Source organism: Simochromis diagramma, unplaced genomic scaffold (genome assembly GCF_900408965.1).
Source record: "Simochromis diagramma unplaced genomic scaffold, fSimDia1.1 OVJJ01000466.1, whole genome shotgun sequence".
Taxonomy (NCBI): Eukaryota; Metazoa; Chordata; class Actinopteri; order Cichliformes; family Cichlidae; genus Simochromis; species Simochromis diagramma.
Window position 1 is genome coordinate 1962916 of NW_024387287.1, and position 23162 is coordinate 1986077.

Here is a 23162-nt window from a genome sequence, read left to right on the forward strand (position 1 = left end):
AGAAATTTAAAGCAGTCTTAGGCTACAAAAAGATTTCCCAAGCCTTGAACATCCCACGGAGCACTGTTCAAGCGATCATTCAGAAATGGAAGGAGTATGGCACAACTGTAAACCTACCAAGACAAGGCCGTCCACCTAAACTCACAGGCCGAACAAGGAGAGCGCTGATCAGAAATGCAGCCAAGAGGCCCATGGTGACTCTGGACGAGCTGCAGAGATCTACAGCTCAGGTGGGGGAATCTGTCCATAGGACAACTATTAGTCGTGCACTGCACAAAGTTGGCCTATATGGAAGAGTGGCAAGAAGAAAGCCATTGTTAACAGAAAACCATAAGAAGTCCTGTTTGCAGTTTGCCACAAGCCATGTGGGGGACACAGCAAACATGTGGAAGAAGGTGCTCTGGTCAGATGAGACCAAAATGGAACTTTTTGGCCAAAATGCAAAACACTATGTGTGGCGGAAAACTAACACTGCACATCACTCTGAACACACCATCCCCACTGTCAAATATGGTGGTGGCAGCATCACGCTCTGGGGGTGCTTCTCTTCAGCAGGGACAGGGAAGCTGGTCAGAGTTGATGGGAAGATGGATGGAGCCAAATACAGGGCAATCTTGGAAGAAAACCTCTTGGAGTCTAGAGACATACCCTAAAAGACTGGCAGCTGGAATTGCAGCAAAAGGTGGTTCTACAAAGTATTGACTCAGGGGGCTGAATAATTACGCACACCCCACTATGCAGTTATTTATTTGTAAAAAATGTTTGGAATCATGTATGATTTTCGTTCCACTTCTCACGTGTACACCACTTTGTGTTGGTCTTTCACGTGGAATTCCAATAAAATTGTTTCATGTTTGTGGCTGTAATGTGACAAAAAGTGGAAAAGTTCAAGGGGGCCGAATACTTTTGCAAGCCACTGTACTTGCTTGTACGTATCTGGGACAGGCATTTTGCTGATGAAATGCTGCTTTGGCAGCACATAGCGCAGCTCCATTAAGTTTTGTGAAGCATTTTTGCAATTTTTAATGCATCAGATTATCAGACATTTTTATTTCTTAGGCCAGGACAGGCTCAGTATTGGGCTTCTTGGCTAGGTTGTGTTAGCATGATAACACAACCTAGTATCAGTATTGGGATACTGTACATCCTTGGTCAGGATGAGATTCAGAGTGTGATTAAAACAATCAGTGGGATCATGTACACTTTGAGAGAGGCCAATCAACTCTAATAAAAAAAAAGTAACATGTTGCATTGACTTTCATTTTCAGCATCTACATGGATGCTAAAAAATGCCCACAATAATTATAAGAAATCTGAGTACAGGCCAGGAGGACCGTAGATGACAACAAAATTGTTTTTTGACTTTTTGCATTAGAGTCAGGCTTTTAAAAAAATCTAACTAAATCTAACTCTGCCTGGGTCTCTGATAAAGCCATCTTATAACATAACAGGGGGTAGCCATTATTTTGTACATATTCTATCAGTGTTTAAGAGTATGGATTAAAAGCAGTTCATCTTGATAACATATGTCCCCTTATTGGTATGTGAAGTCAGAGGACACGCAGGAAGAACACAGCAAGAAAACAATCAGCTGGATTATTTTCAGACTATTACATGGAAAAGTTGAGAAAAACAAACATCTTCAACTGACTGAAATTCTGTACAGCTTGGGCCTGTTTATTTGGATTGAAGTGGCTGTATTAGGCTCCATGTAAATGTAATTGCAGGCTCAGCCAGCACTGTGAGATAACAGCTACAATCTTCTTGCCTTCTAAAAAATGTTTCATTTCATGCTGTACCACATAGTTCTTCTATTATTACATAATCTTCTTCATTAGTGACATCTTACTGATGCTATTTATTTTGTTACAGAGCTTTGGGCCCCATTACAAAGTTGAAGGTTCAGTCAGGTTAAGGTCTGCATCACTTTGAGATCATTGTCCAACTTGAGCTGTCAGACAGACAGCCTAACATATGACTCTAGAATACTTGAGTATTGTGTGCTCATGTATTATGTTTGGTTTTCTCCAAATGTGACACTGTGCGTTGTGGCCAGACGTCTGCACTTTGGTCTCATCGGCCCAAAAGATGTTGTCGAAGTCTTGTGATTTGTTCAGATGCAATTGTACAATCCTAATCCATGCTGCAATGTTCTTTTTAGAGAGAAGAGGATTTTTTCCTGGCAAACCTTCCCAACAAGCCACTTGTTCAGTATTTCTCCAATTGTACTGTCAAGAACTTTAACAGTTAAGGTGTTTGCACACCAAGTGTGATGAAAAAAAAAACCTGTGAAATCCTGCAGTCCTGAACATGCAGCCTGCAGAGCAGCAGAGTCGTCTGCACTTCCTGAGCACTTCGGGCCTGAGCCTAACTGAATTTTGCTAGGACCGTCCACTCCTGGGAAGACTGTGACACTTGTTAAGAGCACTTGATTGGCATCAACTGACTTAACTTAATTACTATCTTATTTATCAATTTGTATGGAAGTTCTAACCCTTACTGCTTTCATACTAATTATGAGAACTCTGTTGATTACTTCCAATCCCCTCTGTCTGCATAAAAGCAGTGCTGGAACACACTGTGGTACCATACCCTCATGAGCATCAGTTGAACAGTATTGTACTGCAGAAGGTAGTGTGATGGTGCAAGAATGGAGAGGAAAAAGGTGATTAACAATGGAAGAGAGACAGACCATCATAACACTGTCGGTCTGTCCTACAGAGAAACTGCAAAGAAAGTCAAGGTGCTTCATCATCCAAAGGCTCAGAAACAAACTGTGACAGGAAGAGGTCTGTAGACCCAAAGACACAACTGAATCAGAGGCCAAGTTACCAGCTGTGTGATAGGGGCTGTTTTACTGGATCCAGGGCCAGTGACTGTACAGAGTGAGAGGCACCCTGAACCAAAACCACAGCACTGTGCAGCACCATGCAGTACCCTCTGGTATGCACCTAGTTGGTCAGGGCTTCATCCTACAGCAAGATAATGACCCAAAACACAAGTCCAAGCTGTGCCAGAACTACCTCAGGAACAAAGAACAAGATGGTGAGCTTGAAAACATGGAGTGTCCAGCACAGTCTCCAGACTTAAACCCCACCGAGCTGGTTTGGGATGAACTGGACAGAAGAGTTTCCAGCTGTAATTGCTTTTTTGTATTATGCTTTCATTACAGAGTGCAATGAGACATTAAACAGCGTAATATTTAATAAAAAAAAAAAACTGGAAAAAATTAGTGTGTTCTAAAACTTTTGACTGGTATTGTATGTGACACTGGTTTGGAAGGTAAGCAAAACTCTTTGTTATAAAAAAGCTTTCAAAATAAGGAGCAGCCAACAGGTTACCGAGCGTTAGCCTCCAGAGGAGTGCCCTACTGTCTACTGCCAGCCTTTTCTCTGTGCAAATGTTTAGAAAACACTGAGGAGCAATTTTCCTGGTACAAAAGTGTTTTTGTCTGCGTTTCTCACCCTGTTAGGATATAGATAAGGACGACACCTGAGACGAAGAGGCCGTGACTGCTCGAGTGTCGGCAGAGCAGCAGAATGAAGTAACAGAGCGCAGTGAGCAGCAGAATCCACTGCATGTGCTGCTCAAAGAACAGGAAGAGGCCAAACATCCCAGCCAGCGCTGACACTACATGTTTCACAGTAGACACCACACCTGAGGAAGCAAAGCAAGACGCACTTAGAAACGTAATCACAAGTAGCCTGTTGTTGTTGCAGACACTTAGACTGCAGAGCATAATAAAGTTAAACATGGTCCTCGTCCACAAGGTTTTAATTTTTAATATTTTAAAATAATTTTTAATAGCTAGTCTGAGGCTCTAAACAAATCAAAACAGCAATAAGCTTATTTCTGACTAATGCTGAATATATATATGTATCATCTCACTCAATGTTTTTTCTTTATTTTTATTACTTTCGACATTGTAGATACAAGCTGAAGACATCATATATATGAAGCAAGATATATGGAATTATGTAGCAAAAAAACCCCTGATAAATAATTCTAAATATGTTTTATATCACAGATTCCTCAAAGTAGCCGCCCTTTGCTTTGTTGACAGCGCTGCAAACCCTCGGCCTTCTCTCAGTGAGCTTCATGATGTCGTCACCTGAAATGGTTTCACTTCACAGGTGTGCCTGTCAGGGTTCATTTGTTGACTTCTTAATGGGGTTGGGACCATCAGTTGTGTTGTGCAGCAGTCAGGTTGGTACACAGCTGACAGCCCTATTTGACAACTGTTAGAATTCACATTATGGCAAGAACCAATCAGCTAAGTAAAGAGAAACAACAGCCCATCATTACTTTAAGAACTGAAGGTCAGTCAGTCCAGAAAATTGCAAAAATGTTGATTGTGTCCCCAAGTGCAGTTGCAAAAACCACCAAAACTGGCTCACATGAGGACTGTCCCATAAAAGGAAGACCCAGAGTCCCCTCTGCCGCTGAGGATAAATTCATCCGAGTCACCAGTCTCAGAAACCACAAGTTAACAGCAGCTCAGATTAGAGCCCAGATAAAATAAGGAGAGTGATGGAGTGCACCAGATGGCGTGACCTTAAACCCAGTGGAGATGATTTGGGATAAGATGGGCCGCAGAGTGAAGGCAAAAGGACCAACAAGTGCTCAGCATCTCTGGGAAATCCTTCAAGACTGTTGTTAAACCATTTCAGGAGATGACCTCATGAAGCTCATGGAGAGAACGCCAAGAGTGTTCAAAGCAGTAATCAAAGCAAAGGGTGGCAAATATCGAGGAATCTAAAATATAAAACATGTTTTAAGTTATTTACACATGTGTTCATTCATAGTTTTGATGCCATCAGTGAGAATCTAAAATGTAAATAGTCATGAAAATAAAGAAAAAAACATTAAAAAGGAAGGTGTGTCAAACTTTTATATGCACACACACACAGACACACAGACACACACACACACACACACACACACACACACACTTGTGTGAAATAAGTGACTATTCCCCTGTCATTACCCTTAACTGGTTTACTGTATTTACTTGTATGGATGAAGATGTTTACATTGGCACTTGTGTTTTTGTTCTTCCCAGTGTGTCAAAAAGGCTGGAATATTTAGAAAACTACTTGTCATATGATGATGACATTTTACAGGGAACATGTGAAACATACATGTCCAAACTTTAAACCATAACATTTTCAGCCAAATCACAGGTGGCTGAGCAGAAGATGTTCTGCAGCTCTGACTACCCATTTGCGTCCAGCGATAACTGTAATCAGCAGCTGGGACGTGTGCTCCTGTGCAGCGAGTGAAGCTCACCCAGTGTGAAACAGAGTCTGCAGAGCAGGCAGAGTAGCAACAGCCTCCACACCTGCTGGAGGCCTTGCTGGACTGTAATGAGACCGCAACTCTCAACCAGCTCCTGCCACACCTCCAACCTGCTGGGAATGTCCATCCTGCACACACAGACAGACACAACACTGCAATATCACAATATGTTCACAAAGGTCAAAGAGTCCGAGTGCTGTTTTCAGTGCTTGGCTGTAATGTTTCTGTAGGCTTTACACAAAAACTGCACATGCGCATTAACAAAATGGATGGATGAAAAAGTAGGTTTTTTGTTTGGTTGTTTTTTTTTAACATGATGACTTTTAATCTGATTAGGAAAACATTCTTTCTGTAAGATTAGTCTAATAAATTTGTTGGAGATTTTTCTGTCACTAAATTTGATATTTTTAATGTGGAGCCACCTCAGACAAGGAGAATGTTTAACTGCAGCAAATCTTCCCTAACCAAGCTTTAACAACATCAGGTGACATGGGCAAAGAAAATATTGGCTTGATAAGCCTAGACAGACTTTCTATTTTAGTTTGTAGGATTCGACCAAAAACAGTGATGTCTCTTTGCAACTGTTGGCATTTTTCTATATTATTCATAATATTCTTCTCCTTGGACACTGCTTTATCTTTAGAAATATCCCCAAATATTTCACTTACATTTTTAACCTTTACGTTATACAATGGCTGCAGAGTTAAGATTTCATCCATCCATCCATTCCCTTCTGCTTATCCTTTTCAGGGTCCCGGGGGGCGCTGGAGCCTATCCCAGCTGTCATAGGGCGATAGACGGGGTACACCCTGGACAGGTCGCCAGTCTGTCGCAGGGCTAAAACACAGAGACAGACAACCATTCACACTCACATTCACTCCTGCTTTTATCTATATTTAACTGTAACCCTAAAGCTTTAAAACAGTGTTTATAGTTCTTAATGATGCTGAAATTTGATTTGTTTTCTTTTTTAAAATAGTATCATCAGCCAACTGACTTCCCGTTACATTAATCCCGTCTACTTCGCTGTTTGCAATGAAAATACATAACATCTAAAAAAAAAAAAAATCTTCTTTCATTTAGTAAATCACTCCAGACAATCAGATCCTAAACGAGTCGTATGCTATTGTGTATGTCGTCCTCTCAACAAACCTGATTGATTCACAGATTTATTGATGAAAGAGCTCTTTTTAATCTGGCAGCAATCGATACGGCAAGAATTTGATAATCTGCGTTTAACAGTGTAATTGGCCTTTAATTATTTAAAAGGCCAGGTTTAGGAACTTCTCCAGGTTTATGAATTAAAGTAATCAGTCCTGGTTTCGTTGGGAGCTTCTTTCTCTCTGCAAAAATAATAATGATAATAATAATGGATTGGATTTATATAGCACTTTTCAAGGCACCCAAAGCGCTTTACAATGCCACTATTCATTCACTCTCACATTCACACACTGGTGGAGGCAAGCTACAGTTGTAGCCACAGCTGCCCTGGGGCAGACTGACAGAAGCGAGGCTGCCATATCGCGCCAGAAAAAAGAAATATCTCCACACATTAAGCTTCTTAGATCTTTCCAAAGAAATCGATCAAAATGAGCCGTGAGCCCATCTGCACATGGAAAAGTATCTAAGACCATCTTGGAGTGAGAAAAAAGAAGTGAGTGAGCTTGATGGCTAAGAATGACACGATGGTTCTGACTTTATCATCCACGAAGGTTACTGACTACTGTGCTTTATGTGACAGTGATGACAATCGGCCGCACGCACTGCAGCCTCGCCGAAAGTTACTCCAAAGCGACCGTTTCATTACTGGATCATCCGAAGGTCCACGGAGACTGCACTAAGAAACTGGCCTACAGGAGCTAGCCGCACACGTCATCCAGCAACAACTAGCTTTCACGTTCACTTACCTCCGTTAGCTCTGCTGCACCAACCTTTCCCACACGTAACAACAATTTGAGGTGGCCTGCAGGTGGCGCTAGCTCTGCTAAATCAATTCCAGCAATCCGGTTCGGAAGGTCAGAGAGCGGGCTCACCTGAACTGTTGAAGCACAGCCAAAGACCCCAGATCCAGGTCCAACCAGCTGGCGCACGGAAACAGCTCCTCTACTCTTCTTCGTCTTCCACACTTTCCTACTCATTCCCGTCTTCCAAACCGTTCCTTCACTGCCCCCTGCTGGTTTTACGGCAGCTTCTTCAATGCGTATCCTCCGTTCCTCTCAGCGGCTCTTCCAGTCGAAGACACGTGACCAGAGGAGGCAGCAGGCATTTAACCAAGCTAGGAAGCCTCGGCAGCAGTCTCTCCAGACCACGCAAACAACTAGAGAAATAAGAGCTACAGTCATACGTCTGTGTAAATGTTCAAGTGAAATACAAATGTGTGAAAATGGAGCACAAAGCCAACGCACTTGTTCTTTCTTCATTTTTTTTGAACTGCTGCCCTGTTTGCAACATTATTTAAACCTATTTCATTTCAGCTGAAATAGTTCCAAATATTTCTTTTTGGGTTTTTAATCTCATATGATGTATGAGAACATACTATAAAGTAACCCTGCCATTCCACATTCAAGTATAAAACCGCCGTACTTTCAGTCTACTTCACTGTGAACAGCAGCTGTTACTAGCTCATCTGTCTGTGATATGCACAATTACAATACTGTGCAAAGGTTTTGAGTCACCTCTCATTTCTTTCCCTTTTGGCTTTCCAGGAGCCAGATATTCAAAAATCAAAAATTCAACATTTTCACACCTATGCTTTTTTTATTTGTTTGTTCAATCATTTATTCTGACCTATCGATCATTCCAGCATCAAAAGACACACCTACACCCACTCCTACCCAACATACACACTAGTATACACACATTGACGTAAACAATGGCAGAAAATTATGGGAAATTCAGGAAAGGAATAAATAAGTGTTGTCTACACATAACAGAAAACATAGCAAAGAACCAATCTTCAGTGATATCTTTAGACACTTTGTTTTGGGCAGCCTGTAATGAAAACAAGGAATTTGTCCCCATTTCTTGAGTTAAATCTATGAAAAATGCCAAAGATAACACAATTTGACAGGCACTAATTAATAATTGTATCAACAGGCTTAGCTTGACCATTTTCTTTTTGTTGAACACTTTGCATATCTCAGAACGGTGTGCAGGGAGTCTCTAAAACATCTGAGAAAGCTAGAGTTTTTAAAAACTCTACAGCAGATGAACAGTATCTGAAAGTCAAAAACTGGAAAAGATCCAGCAAAGACCTGACACAGGACCTGAGAGATGCATCCAATCTGCTGTTCACTGAAGACTCATTAGAAGTTGTCTCAGAGGAAAAGTGGCTTTCAAGGCATGGGATACCATCGAGTATCATGGAAGTTTCTCTGTGCAGGCAAAATTGAATTTTAGAGTGCCGAGGGCCGAAGACCTCTCCCTTCAGTCATTTATGAGCAGTCTGTACTCAGTCAGGCACACAGGGCTCTATTCCACATCCTAAGTATGAGCTCTTGGCTTCTGGCAGAAAGTAGAGTCCTAAAATGTGGCTGAATAGCATTAACGTTTCATTTGTCCCTACACCAATCAAGCTTTTACATCAGAGCTTTGTGTAGTACAGGGGTTTTCTGTGGAGTATTGGTTGCTTTTAAGCTGCTTGGTTTGTCATTATAGATCCACTTCTGTTTGGTATTTCTTTAGTCTTTCTTTTAATGTTTATTGGCTCTTTTAAAAAGCAGTTTCTGTGACAGCACTTTACATATTTCTGTAAAATTTGCCTTAGGGGACAATAAAGTATAGTGTACCGTATCAAGAAGCCATTAATAAGAAGGAAACCGATAGAAATGGCAGATGAACTAAAAACCAGAGGCAACAGGACTTATGTAGAGATGAATCAAATTTGATATTTTTATTTAACATGTTGCCATTATGTAAAGATATGGCCCAGAGATGAGCTTTGAATGTTGTTCAAGAACCCTTGAGAACTATTTGTGAAGACACTTACAGAAGTTACAGGAAAGTGTTCCTAAAAGAGAGTTCAGCCTGTGTAAAGATAAAGGTGGTCAAATACTGAATTTCAAGCTCGTTGGGACTGTGGAAACTGGGGTTTGCTTGTTTGTCTTATTTTATTTTCCCAGGTCTTGATAGATCTTTGCACCTAGTTCATCAGCAATGAATGAAGCAATGAGGTCTGTTTCAAGACTAAGGGAGAACAAAATCTCTGATATCTGTGAGCTGAGCTCTGCAGCTAACAATGTCCAGCAGAATGCAGTTCTGTCAGAGGAGTGCTGCAGCCTCAGCTGCGCGGGGACTGAGAGGAGCGTGTCGTCTCCCCCCCGGCCTCTCTGCTGGCTCTGGCTCTTTAAATACTGGCTGCCTCCGGCACTTCGCGGCCGGCCGAGGGGGGAGCCCAGCCCCGGTGGGCCGGTTGCAGCTCTCCTGGGCTCCTGCAGGAGGCAGTGCAGCGGGGTTTCTGTCCGTGGTGCTGGAGAGTCGGCCGTCTCTGTCCGGGGTGCTGAACGGCTCGGTTTGCTGCTGCCGCCTCGCAGACTCGGGCCCCTGTGTCCGGCTTGGCTCCGCACCTCTTTCGGGCTCGTAGTCGTTGGAGCGTTACCGGAACGTCCGTCTGCCCGGAGATGTGTCTGCGAGGGGGGAGGGGAGGGCAGTAGTCTGAGCGTAAGGTAAGGCCGAGCTGTGTCTGCGTGACAAAGAGCAGCGTATGCGTGGATGTTGTGAGGCCTCGGCTGCAGACTGTGACGCTGGATTTGGTGCCGAGCGGTGCGGATGAAGCGAGGACGTATTTAGGTTTCCATGTTTTTAACTCGTTTCCTTCCACGGAGAATCATTGGAGATCTGCCTTTTCATCCGATTATTATTATGGGCCGCTAGGCGTTTCCGGCGTTCTTTGGCGGCCCCAGAAGTGAGAGCCCGAAACGGGAACAGCCCGTCCTCCGCCGGCCGCAGGCCTGGTGGTGCTCAGCCGATCGGCCTGTAGCTCACTCTGTGTTCTCATTTCTCTTTTTGTTAAATGCTGTCAACGTGAAACAAAGCTTTCAGCAGGATGAGGTCACCTGAAACTTTAGTCATCCTGAAATCCCGATCTGTCACGTCTACAGCTGACTGCTGTCGACTGCCTTCTAGGACGTAGCCTGCTTTACTTTGAGCTCCAAAATCACGGGCATTGATCAGAAAGTCCATCTGTTTACTGATGGAATATTTGAATAGTTAGACTGTACGCTCACACAGCATGTCTGCGTTGGATACTGTCAGTGTCAAAACGGGGCTCCCCCCTCACGAAATAATTTAGTCATACTTTTGAACTAATGGATATTTGTATTGTTCTTGCCGTCCAATGATTTTTAACTTTAGCCAAGAAAAGTGGCTCAATCTGCAACAAGACCGTTGAAATAATTCAAGCTCATCTTTCCAAAGCTAAATAGATAGCAGTAAATCATTACATCAGAAATATATTTGTTTACATTTGATTTTGATGTTTTCTGATATGAGAATCAAAATACAGATTTTGGTCAAATCTGTTTGGATGTGGAATTCGCTCACTATATAAACATATAACACACAACAGCAACAGCTAATGTTTGGTGTTCCCAGTGACATGCTACATTGCTGTCTGAGCATGTACAGTATACTAGACCCATGTGCACCCACATATTTCTCCAAAATACACATTTTCTGGTACCTTTGGAAAGATTTTCTTTTAGAAAAGTAGAGTTTTCACATTTCTACCTCCATAAAATTGTGGGATTCACAAAAGAAAGATTAAAGATCTTTAGTTAGAATATAAGCAGCAGCTTAATATAGTGTATAACATAGTTGTCCTACAACACTAGCTGACTGTAAGGTGGTGTTGTGTGTTTTGTGTGTTTTATCCAGCAAAAATGAGTTCAAAGTTCAGACTCTGAGCCCGCGGTGGACCAGTACAGAACCAGTCAACCAGAGAGGACAAGCCTCAGTGACAATGTACCTATCTGTCTGCCTGCCTGTCTGTCTGTCTGACTGTCTGTGCTACACTTCCTCACTTGTGAATGTTACTCATGTCCCTCTGTTACTTAGATGAGTCAAGACACTACAGAGACACGAACACGAACCCGCTCCAAAGGCATCCGGGGTCAGTATATACACACCCACACACACAAATAAAATTTCTAATACATTAAAAAAATGTTGAAATGAACGCTATAGTTTGCATAAAGCTCTTATCATTTTCACCATGACAAAGAGGGTGGAGTACTGAGAAAACACTGACACACTTGCTTACCAGACCTTCCTACTTACAACAGTAGTCAAGGCAGCTGTAGCTGTTGTAGATGAAATTCGTTTTTGGAGTGTTGCTTGGACGTATCTTTACTGTTGTAAATGGAGTGGTTCTTACATAGCACTTTTCTACTCTCCCGGAGCACTCAAAGCGCTTTATACAACATGTCACATTCACCCATTCATGCCCATTCACACAAGACCTTCTTCTATGCTTTTTAGAAAAAAAGAAGAAGCTAACTAGCACATACATTCTCAAGTGAATGCATCAGAGAGCAACTTGGGGTTAGTATCGTGTATGCAGACTGGGGGAGCCAGGGATCAAACCAAAAACCTTCCAATCAGCAGGTGACCTGCTCTACCACCTGAGCTACAGCCACCGCATACCCTGTGGTCTACTCACAGGGTGCAGGCTTCCTATGGATGCTGGCATTGAACTGTGTGCTGATAATAAGCAGATGGTCACTTTTATCTCTTCTTCTTTTATCATTATCTTGTTTTTTTCATTTGCCTTGGCACACTCCTCAGAGCAGTTCTCAGCACTTACCAAACACACATTTTAACAATTTTTCCTGTGCCATGCATGCTGAAGGATAGAACTCTCTCCAAACCATTATCATTTGTGACAAATGCTTGTTGTGCATTAGTATTTTAAATTATCATGTGTCATTAACCTGCATATAATCTTAAATATTGACACCGAAACAAAAAATTGGCATGCTATGTGTAAAAAAATAATAGTACATCTTGTCACTCTGTGGGACAAGATGTCCTCTAATTCTCCAACTTACATTGTAATGGAGAAGATGTCATCTATCTCTTACAGTAAGCAAATCATGTCGACTATAAGCAGAGCTCACAAGATAATAGGCCCATAGTTTTCACTTCAGTTAAAGCCAAATTATTGTTATATCCGTATCTAACATGTCTTCCTGTTTCATCAGAACTGGTGGCACAAGAAATGAAGCAAGACTTAAGGTAAACGAGTTTATAACTCAGCATAAAAAGTTATAAATTATATATATATATATATATATATATATATATATATATATATATATATATATATATATATATATATATATATATAGATATATATAGATATATATAGATATATATAGATATATATATAGATATATATATATATATTGTGTGTGTAAAAAAATTGTATTTCTTTTGACTTGATGTGTGTCAGTAGCAGTTGTCCCACTCCTGGATGTGATGGTAAAGGCCATGTCAGTGGAAGGTACTCACGACACAGGAGGTAAGATTGTTAAATATATATAAGAAATCAGTCAGTCATCATAAAAGACTGCATGCTGCCTAGTACATAGTGTGTATATGAAAGCTTAGGTGTAACAAATCAGTGACAGGCTCTGGTGCCATGTTTTTGGTCCTTACCCCTAGGACATACCGAGCAAAAAACCCCTCTCTCTCAGTCTTGCACGCTCTCCCTCTCTCTCTCTCTCTCTCTCTCTCTCTCTCACACACACACACACACACACACACACACACACACACACACACACACACACACACACACACACACACACACACAATAAATACAGTGAATAAATAGAATCACATAGTTATAATACAAAGCATCAGTAGCATCATTTCGGCTTCTCATCAGCACCATGGACAGCAACCCTAGTCAGAGGTTGGGGGTAACAGGCATATTTATTTAAGCTTATGCTATAAACTCGTGCCATCTTCTTCAACTAGACAACCGTAAACCTAAACCAGGTTTAGCCATGCTGACGTAACTGTACCCTAATGTGTATAACAATGGAAGAAATGAGGAAAACACACTGACCACAGGTCCTCATAGACTGGCTAGACAGGGTTATCATACCAAACAAGCACATTCATTTTAGAAAGCCCTTCTAGGTATGTTACACACACATATTACAGTATGGATGCATACATTCAATACATAAATGGTAACAATGCTTCAGTTCTTTACAAAAACACAAACTACATGTCACCAAGTCTTGGAACTCGTGCTGTAGTATTCTGTCCTTCTTATTTTGAGCTCCACTGTTTTGATTCAACTTGCCAAGCATATTTGATGATACTGCTGCACTGACAAACTATTGTTTTTCACTAACTGTATTACAAACTGTTGCAGAGCTGATGTCAGCAGGTTCATGTGCATTTTCCACAAAATGACAGAGAGCAAGGTGAAAAAGTGCAAGTAAAATCCCAATTTAAAAAAAAATTGGCACACTGTGTAAGAGGAAAATAAAAGAAGGCAATGATTTGTAGAGCTCATATATTCATATTTTATTCATAATACAATATAGAAAACAAATGTTTAAACATTACTATTTCATGAAAAATATAACCTCATTTTGAATTTCGATGTCAGCAACGCATCTTAAAAACACTGGAAGAGGACAACAAAAGGCTGGAAAAGTAAGTGGTACTAAAAAAGAAACACCTAGAGGAACATTTTGCAACCAATTAGGTTACTTGGCAACAGGTCAGTAACATTACTTACTGTGAAAACAGCATCTTAGCGAGGCAGTGCTTCTCAGAAGTAAAAATAGGCAAAGTTCATCATTCAGGAAAAAAAATGCAAATTGTGGAAAAATCTTAGAATAACGCCAAAGTGGGCAAAATGGAGGCTCATCCGATCTGTGAAGACTAGCCTTCACAAGATGAGGAACGATTTTAAAAAGCCCCATGTTTTACTTGTTTTACTTAGACAGAGAATCACACACCCACAGAGAAACTCAAACCCTGGGTCTGAGGCCCTGTGACTAGGGATGGGTATCGAAAACCAGTTCTTGTTGAGAACCGGTTCCCACTGTTTCAATTCCTTGGAATTGTTTGCCAGTTTTGCAAACGATTCCCTTATCGATTCCAGTCACCCCGAATGACTTCACCACGTTGCAGAGCGTCATTTACCTGGCAGGAAACACGGCGCCTAACGCTCAAAAGTTTGATTATACTTTATGATAACCGATGACAACAGGGCAACTTGCAATACTTGAAAAGTAGATATTTAATTTAAGGGAGGAAACACTACGAATACGCGATCTGCCTTATTACAAAACCTGCCATTACTGTGCATTTAGGTGACCATGATGAGAGAGACAGACAGAGTCTGGCTCAGATGCTGGCAGTTCTCACTGCTGTCTACTGGTAGCGTCTCCTTTCAGGCCAGGATAGACGAATGTCACCAAGCAGTGACTAAGTTTGTGGTCAAAGGCTTGCACCCATTTGCCAGCAGATGCCCCCGATTTTCAGTAAGTGAATGTGTTTAATTGTAGGCAGGGACATTACTGGATATTCTTGGGTAATTGCTACTGAATCATTTATGTTATACTTTGTTATTGCTACAGAAGAATATTTATTTTATTATTTTACATTTACAATTTTTTTTCCTGGGGACCCTGTGACACCCCATTGAAGAGCCGTAGGCTGTGGATCTCTTAAGATCTCACTGTTGGGTTTGTAAGGCCATGTTACTCCTGAAGATATAGAGAAGATATAAAACAAAGAAGAGAAGATATAAAACAAAGTTCTAAGCTAATCAACCTTAGTGTTCTCCTTTTTTTAAAAAGAATCGATAAGAGAATCGATAAAGAATCGAATCGTTAAAGAGTCGAAAATGGAATCGGAATCGTGAAAATCTTATCAATACCCATCCCTACCCGTGACCATTATTTGTATTTTTTCGCAATGTAGCCAGGGTGACAAAAAGCCAGAGCTCTGTCTAGCCAAATATTCTGTCATGTGTTGCTGTGCTAAAGTCAGGTTTTGGCAGTAGCTCAGGTGGCAGAGCAGGTCAGCCACTAATCAGAAGGTCGGTGGTTCGATCCCAGGCTTCCTCCTGGCTGCATGCCAAATATCCTTAGGCAAGATACTAACCCCGTGTTTGCCTACTGGTGGTGGTCAGAGGGCCCGGTGGCGCCAGTGTCCGGCAGCCTCGCCTCTGTCAGTGCGCCCCAGGGCAGCTGTGGCTACAATGTAGCTTGCCATCGCCTGTGTGTGAATGGGTGAATGACTGAATGTAGTGTGAAGTGCTTTGGGGTCCTTAGGGACTAGAAAAGCGCTATACAAATGCAGGCCATTTACCATCAATGTGCAAGAGACAGGATGTGAAAGCCTTTAACTTTTATTATTTGTAACCTACAAGGAAGAGAGATAAACAGAGAGCCAGGTCAGAACTGAACCAGGACACGTAAAGCAGAGGACTACACAGGAGAAGCATGAGGGATGATGCAACAAGCAATACAGAGGGTTTAAATACACAAAAGCAAATGGGCAAAGTGGAGACACCTGAAGAGCACAGCTGAACTGAATCTGACTAAATAGACAGGGGAAGCAAAACTGAACATAGTGTACTTTCAATTCATTTTTTTTGTCACATTCACAGTATAACATGCAGCGAAATGCTTGTGTCTGAGCTGCAGACATCGCTCCAAAGGTGTGTGTAGCCTTACCACTATACCAACACAACAAGAGACAAGGAACTATCAAAATAAAACAGGAACTAACTGAGCAGGCAACAGATTCATATATAAACTAGACATGGCAACAAAAACACAGATATGACATAGAAACAGAAAGGTAAACACTGAAACAAGACTGACTGACTGAGGACTAAACACAGACAAGACAAGGGCACAGGAGAAAAGGGAGGCAAAAATTCAAGGGACTCAAAACATAAACTGAATATACTTGACCTAAAACTAAAACTAACATTTTTAATTAAGAGTTTAGACAAAAAAAAAAAAAAAAACAGGACTATGACAGAATTACTAGAAATATTATGGTAAACAAAATTAGAAAGTCTTCACAGAACAAATCCCCAAATAAGTTCACTAAACACAAAACGCTGGGTCAATGACCTGGGAACTATGGCATAAACAAACATTATCTCAAAACTATCACACTATCAAACATAAAGCGCTAGGGATTAAGCACCTTCTCTAACTTGTATTCACAATTAAAACTGTTAGAATTACAAATTAATCTAGCAAGCATGACTTTGGACTGCGAGAGGAAGCCAGAGTACCTGAAGGAAAGCCACTAAAAACTTTGTTGCTAGTAGTATCTAGACTCTCCAGTGTTGCTCACACACCTCAATATAGTATGTGACAGAACACTAACTACTTGTTAGGTTTCTTTTTCTTCTGTTAACCTGTTAGACATTATACACATCAGTAACCATGTTTCTCTTTTCAGCATACTTGGTTGCCCAATTGTGAAGAAAAGGAAGCTGGAGGAGGCTGAGGCCGGGGAGAACCAGTCCGCTCCCAAGAGAAAGAATCAGTCTGCTAAACAGGCAGCAGATGGAGGGTTGACTGCAGACAGTGACACAGCAGAAGAGGAAGAGGAGGAGCAGAAAGAGAATGAAGGGGATGAAGAAAACAAGGACAAGAAGGCCAAAACAACAAGCAGGCCAGAGTCAATAAAAAGTGAGTAAATCCAAACTAGAGCAGTTGCCTCCTTACCCACCAAGCAAAACTGGCTCCTGTATACATAGTTATTTTAAGTATGTACAGTCAGGGAAAACAATCATTTGAACCCCTGCTGATTTTGTAAGTTTTCCCACTACCAAAGAAATGGTCAGTCTATAATTTCAATGGCAGGTTTATTTGAACAATGAGAGACTTTACTTTATTGATTTATATAGTACTCTTCACAGGATAAAAACCACAAAGTGCTTCATAATAATATAAAACAGATAAACATAAAACAGTACAATCAAATATACAGCACAAATCTAATTAAAAACTAGTCTAAAGATGGCGGGAGAGAATTCCACAACCGCTCTGGTTTTAAAACGTGTTCGGGGGACTACCAACAGCCTTTGAAATCAATAAAGTAAAGTAAAGTAAAGTAAAGTAAGAGACAGAACAATAACCAAAAAACCCAGAAAAATGGATTTGAAAAAAGTTACAAGTTAATTTGCATCTTCATGAAGGAAATAAATATTTGATCCCTTTGCAAAACGTGGTTTTGCAATCAATCGATCCAGATTCTAGTACTTTGTAGCAAAACCTTTTTTGGTAACTGGAGAAGTCAGACGTGTCTTGTAGCTGGCCACAAGTTTTGCACACATCTCAGGGGGGATTTTGTCCCACTTCTCTTTGCAGATCCTCTCCAAGTCATTAATGTTTCACTGCTGATATTTGGCAACTCTAACCTTCAGCTCCCTCCACAGATTTTCTGTGGGATTGGAGACTGACTAGGCCACTCCAAGACCTTAATATGCTTCGTCTTGAGCCAATCCTTTGTTGCCTTGGTCATGTGTTTTGGATCATTGTCATGCTGGAATACCCACCCACGACCCATTTTCAATACCCTGGCTAAAGGAAGGTGGTTCTCACCCAAGATTTGATGGTACATGGCCCCATCCATCCTCCCTTTGATGTGATACAGTTGTTCTGTCCCCTTGGCAGAAAAACACCCTCAAAGCATGTTTCTACCTCCATCTTTGACGGTGGGGATAATGTTCTTGGAGTCATTGACAGCATTCTTCCTCCTCCAAACATGGCAAGTTGAGTTGATGCCAAATAGCTCGGTTTTGGTCTCATTTGACCACAACACCTTCACCAAGTCCTCTTTTGAAACATTGAGATGTTTGGTGACAAACTTCAAAGTTTGAGTAGTTCTGGCCTGATTCCTCACCAAACTCCACGAGGTGAGATCTTGTGTGGAGCTCCAGACCAAGGGAGACTGGCAGTTATTTTATGATTCCCCCATATGCGAATAATCGCGCCAACTGTTGTCACATTCACACCCAGCTGCTTGGCAATGGTCTTGTAGCCCATTCCAGCCTTGTGTAGGTCCACAATCTTGTCCCTGATATCCATGGAAAACTCTTTGGTCTTGGCCATGGTGCAGAGTTTGGAATCTGGATCGATTGATTGCTTCTATGGACAGCTGTTTTTTATACAGGTAACGAGTTGAAAAGGCTCCAAATGTCAGCTTGTTACCTGTATAAAATATAAATGGGAGCCAGAAATCTTGCAGATTGATGGGGGATCAAATACTTATTTCCTAGTCAAAAGTTTGGACACAACTTCTCATTGAATGGTTTTTCAGATCTTTTATTGTTGTAATTTGTTATGGAATTATAAACTGTAAAGCCTCTGAAAAGTAAGTAAGTAAGTAAGTAAGTAAAATTTATTTATATAGTGCTTTTCACAGATAAAAATCACAAAGTGCTTTACAACACAGAAAATGGGAATATAAAAACAATATAACAGTAAATAAAACAATGTAAAACAATAAAACTATAAAAACAGCATAAGAAGAAATTAATCAAATTAATCAAAAATGGAGGGGCTGTGCATAAAAGTTCCTAAACAGATAGCGCAAGACCTTTGTTAACATCAATCTTGTTTGTGGTGTACAGACACAAAATTACAATTTCTGTCACTGTCAACTCTGATGTTACTCTGATGTGGGTGAAGTAGATCTTAAAATGTAATGCCTACTTACATAAAAGTAACATTGTAGACTTTGAAAAATATTGATTAAGGTACATGTAGTTGTAATTCCTTACTTCAACCTGAAACTGATCCGAGTTTCCATTTTGTAGTTGAAATATAGACACATTAAAGCATATGTAATCCAGTGTCACAGAAATGAGCTTTGTATAAAAACAAGGACATTAAAAAACATAATCAGTATTTCAGTGACTGTGACGAACAGAACCGTTTCAAGATAGCGGAGAGTTTGGCATGAGTGTAGACCAAAGCCAACTTCCTGAACAGTTGACTTTGGTCTACAGTTTGGTTTGCATGCTTCACTTCACTCTTGCTAAACAAATCACATCAAGTCACCTGCAAGATCAGTCACAATGCTTGTTTTTGTGAGATGACACAGACAAAACAATCTGTGGCAATGACATTTATCTGTACTTTGAACTTCACAGCAGAGGCCTCACAGGTGACAAAAGTAACAGCAGTGTGTCCTTCAGCTGACCTTGACATGAACAAACACATCAGTGCAAAGGCTGAGAACAAAACTGTGAGTGAGAAAGCTGGTGAGGAAGTAAAACCTGCTGATGACCTTCAGCAGGAGGAAACAGAGACAAAGGATGTGAAGGATGCTTGTCTGATGACAAAGAATCAGCCATCTGCGGAACCCGCAGAGCTAACAGGCATTCCTGATCTAAAAGAAACAAAGGAGGCGGAAGAAGCAGAAGAACAGGAAGAAAATGGACAGCAAAAAAGTCCTGAGAATATTGTAGAAGAGAGTGTAATAGAAAGACAAGTGATAAGCCAGAAAAACTCAGATCATCAGTATTCAAGTGGTGATTACGGCCATCTGGCCAAAGAGTCAAAACAGCATAAGAGGGAAGCTGATGAAGAAGAGGTCGAAGAAGAGGAAGAAGAAGAAGAGGAGGATGGAACAGACAGGGAGGTCCTCCAAGAGGTTGACACTCCTTACACTTTGAGTCCACGCACTCAGGGATCTGAAACTGAGGTGTCACTCAGGGAAGAAAAGATCTGTACTCCCATGACTGAGGAAGAAGAGGATGAAGAACAGGAAGGGGAGAGAGAGGGGGAGGATCACAGACAAGAGAAGGAAGACAGTGAGATCCTGGGGGAGGAAGAGGAGGACCAAGACTCCAGTAAAGCCTCTCCAACAACAGTGGTTATAGAGGTCCGCTCTGAGGAGGAGGATGATGATGATGATGAAGATGAAGAGGAGGAAGAGGAGGAGGAGGAGGAGGAGGAAGAAGAGGAAGGAGAGGAGCAGGATCGTGTCTCAGAGGGCTCGGGAATAACAGACGACTCAGAGAACTGGGATATGACTCGGGGGAACCTGGGGCTGCTGGAGCAGGCTATTGCTCTGAAGGCGGAGGAAGTGAAGGAAGGCCAGGAGAGCCGGAGCTCCCTGGACTACCAACCATACACATCATCCAGCAAGAGCTCAGAGGCTGCTGCTGTAGCCCGCCGCACCACTCACTACAGCAAAGGTAAGAAACAGCAAAGTCAAATGTGAACGTGTTTGCATAGAAAGTAGGTGTTCACTATCTAAATAAAATTCTAGAAAAAAAGGAAGTCAAGTGTCCAACGCCAGGGTGTGATGGGACAGGTCATGTGACTGGGCTGTATCCCCATCATCGCAGTCTGTCTGGATGTCCTCACAAAGACAGAATCCCTCCAGAGAGTAAGTATAGCTTACCATTAACTTCATCGACCAACATTCAAATGTGTGCACTTTGAATTATCACCATGATTAATAAATACTGACCAATAATGCTAACACACAAACCTGTTTCTAAAAAAGGGTCCCTAATATTGTAGGGTGTTTACCTTGCGATTTAAAGTGCCTTAAGGTGATTGGTGCTATATGACTGGCCAACACTGAATTGACTAGATAATAAAATCACCAAATTCTAGGTAGCATCCTGCAAATTTATATTTAGTAATGTTATTTCGGAATACAATATCATCATAGGTTTTCACAGATGGGTGAATCCCTATCTTTACTTTTGGGGTGCTTTTTTTTTTCCTGACCTGTATGTTTGTTTATTAGTTGTGAGGTGTTCCACAGCATTAGACGTCACATCCTCAGCATATTAAGTCAACTATTTTACATAGGCTTTTAACTTTTTTGGAAATCAGGTTGTAATTATTATTATTAACTCTACCAGCTTTACCATTACTCTTACTTCCACTCCTGCTGTAAATTCTGTATCTTTGCCTCTTTGCCACTTGTCCTTTTCTAGCTCATACAGGTGTACACGTACATTACTACTGTTACTGCTGTGAAAGCACCTAATGCAAGATAAATGCACTGACCTGAGTTTGCACTTGCTGTGTGTCTGTAGTCCTGGCCATGCATGAGAACGTCTTGAAGTGTCCTACTCCTGGCTGCACAGGCCAAGGCCATGTTAACAGCAACCGCAACACACATCGCAGGTTAATAAAGCACTCGATACACTCTGAACACTTTTTACAACAGTATATGAAACAGAAATTGACTGTCACTACTTCATAGAAAAGAACTTGTAAAAAGAGGCTTGTATTCTGATGGTTTTTTTAATAGTTTAGTGTTAAAGATCCTAGATCTGATTGCACACACACACACACACACACACACACACACACACACACACACACACACACACACACACACACACACATTTGCAAAATAATACTGCATAACATTTCATTGTGCTCACACCTGCTTACACTGCTTTCCCAGCAATTCAGTGAGTTTCTATTGATGAGCATTTTATTTCTTTAAATGCAATATCATTGGCATGCCTCTCCATCAGTCTGTCCGGCTGCCCCATTGCCGCAGCTGCTAAGCTGAACAAGAACCAGGACAAACAGGTTCATTTACAGGCTTCAGCCAGTGAACCCTCTTCCAATTCTGACAGAGTGCTCAGGTGAGACATGCAAGAAAATTTTTCAACTAATTGATTCATACAATGTTAAAGTATCAGTACCTAAATCAGGGCTCTTTTTTTAGGCCCATGTGTTTTGTCAAACAGCTGGAGATCCCTCAGTATGGCAGCTACCGGCCCAACACGGTGACCACTACACCTCGAGCAAACCTGGCCAAGGAGCTGGAGAAATACTCCAAGGTGTCTTTTGACTATGCAAGCTTTGATGGTCAGGTTTTTGGAAAACGTACGCTCATTCCAAAGACACCTAGCACTGCTGAAACATCACCCAAAGCCTTCAAAAGTAAGACACAATTTCACTTTGCTTTTATTTTTTAACAACTTACAGGCTTTTTATAACCAATCCAATCCAACTTTATTTATATAGCACTTTAAAAACAACAAAGTTGACCAAAGTGCTTTCCAATAATAAAACAGAGACAGCAGTTAAAAAACATACATTAAGCAGACAAAGAAATAAATATAAATAACAATAAAATAAATACATAAATGAAAAAGAAGATAAAAATAAATCAGTATATATATTAAATATTAAAACATGAGTAAAATAGACAATAAGATATACAATGAATAAGATTAACAAAATAAAAAGATTAAGAGTGACCAACAGCTGACCAACAGCTGACTACCAGCTGACTCTGGTACGACTCCTAAAAAGCCTTTGAAAAAAAGTGTATTTTTAAAAGTGATTTAAAGATTTCAAGTGTTGGGGCCAGCCTAATATGGAGGGGCAGTTTATTCCATAATTTGGGGGCCACAACAGCGAAAGCTCGGTCCCCCCAGTGTTTCAGTCTCGACATGGGGACAGCAAGGAGTGACTGGTCAGTTGATCTGGGAGACCTTTGTGGACTGTATTGGTGTAGAAGGTCTGACAGGTAAGAAGGATCCAGGACATTTAAAACTTTAAAAGCAAACAATAAAATTTTTAAATGAATTCTAAAATGGACAGGCAACCAAGTGTAAAGAGGCAAGAACAGGGGTAATGTGCTCACATTTGCATGTCCCTGTCAACAGACGAGCTGCAGCATTCTGGACCATTTGCAAGCGTGATAATGAAGCCTGATCAATACCAGTATAAAGTCCATTACAATAATCAAGCCGAGTGGTCACAAATGCATGTAAAACTCTCTCCAAGTCACAAAAAGAAATAAAAGGTTTTACTTTAGAGAGCTGCCTCAGCTGAAAAAAGCTTTTTCTCACCACTGTATTTACCTATTTG

General features: G+C 41.1%; 2 protein-coding genes across 13 annotated transcripts in view; one reads left to right on the forward strand and one right to left on the reverse strand.

The window, feature by feature from the left end:
* Positions 1 to 7452, reverse strand: part of LOC120716322 (protein-serine O-palmitoleoyltransferase porcupine-like) — a 28169-nt gene extending 20717 nt beyond the window's left edge. Inside the window, exons 1-3 of one of the 4 annotated variants that reach the window (XM_040003813.1) lie at positions 7332 to 7452; positions 5290 to 5426; positions 3465 to 3657 (exon numbers count right to left, since the gene is read on the reverse strand). In XM_040003813.1, the coding sequence (XP_039859747.1) occupies positions 3465 to 3657; positions 5290 to 5425 (329 nt within the window). In that variant the 5' untranslated portion in view covers position 5426; positions 7332 to 7452. Of the gene's footprint in view, positions 1 to 3464; positions 3658 to 5289; positions 5427 to 5966; positions 6284 to 7205 lie in introns of those variants that run through there. The other 3 variants (XM_040003812.1, XM_040003811.1, XM_040003814.1) reach the window with 3 other exon arrangements.
* Positions 7453 to 9734: 2282 nt separating this feature from the next.
* The window catches only part of LOC120716321 (myelin transcription factor 1-like), a 47119-nt gene continuing 33691 nt past the window's right edge, over positions 9735 to 23162 (forward strand). For 2 of the 9 annotated variants that reach the window (XR_005691868.1, XM_040003810.1), the window contains exons 1-10: positions 9735 to 9962; positions 11353 to 11407; positions 12498 to 12531; positions 12749 to 12817; positions 16753 to 16985; positions 19454 to 20503; positions 20578 to 20697; positions 21362 to 21452; positions 21812 to 21925; positions 22009 to 22226. Coding sequence is in view for 8 of the 9 variants with exons in the window: in XM_040003810.1 (XP_039859744.1) it covers positions 11353 to 11407; positions 12498 to 12531; positions 12749 to 12817; positions 16753 to 16985; positions 19454 to 20503; positions 20578 to 20697; positions 21362 to 21452; positions 21812 to 21925; positions 22009 to 22226 (1984 nt within the window). In the remaining variant the exon portion in view is untranslated. Of the gene's footprint in view, positions 9963 to 10261; positions 11260 to 11352; positions 11408 to 12497; positions 12532 to 12748; positions 12818 to 16752; positions 16986 to 19453; positions 20504 to 20577; positions 20698 to 21361; positions 21453 to 21811; positions 21926 to 22008; positions 22227 to 23162 lie in introns of those variants that run through there. The other 7 variants (XM_040003801.1, XM_040003809.1, XM_040003803.1 and 4 more) reach the window with 6 other exon arrangements.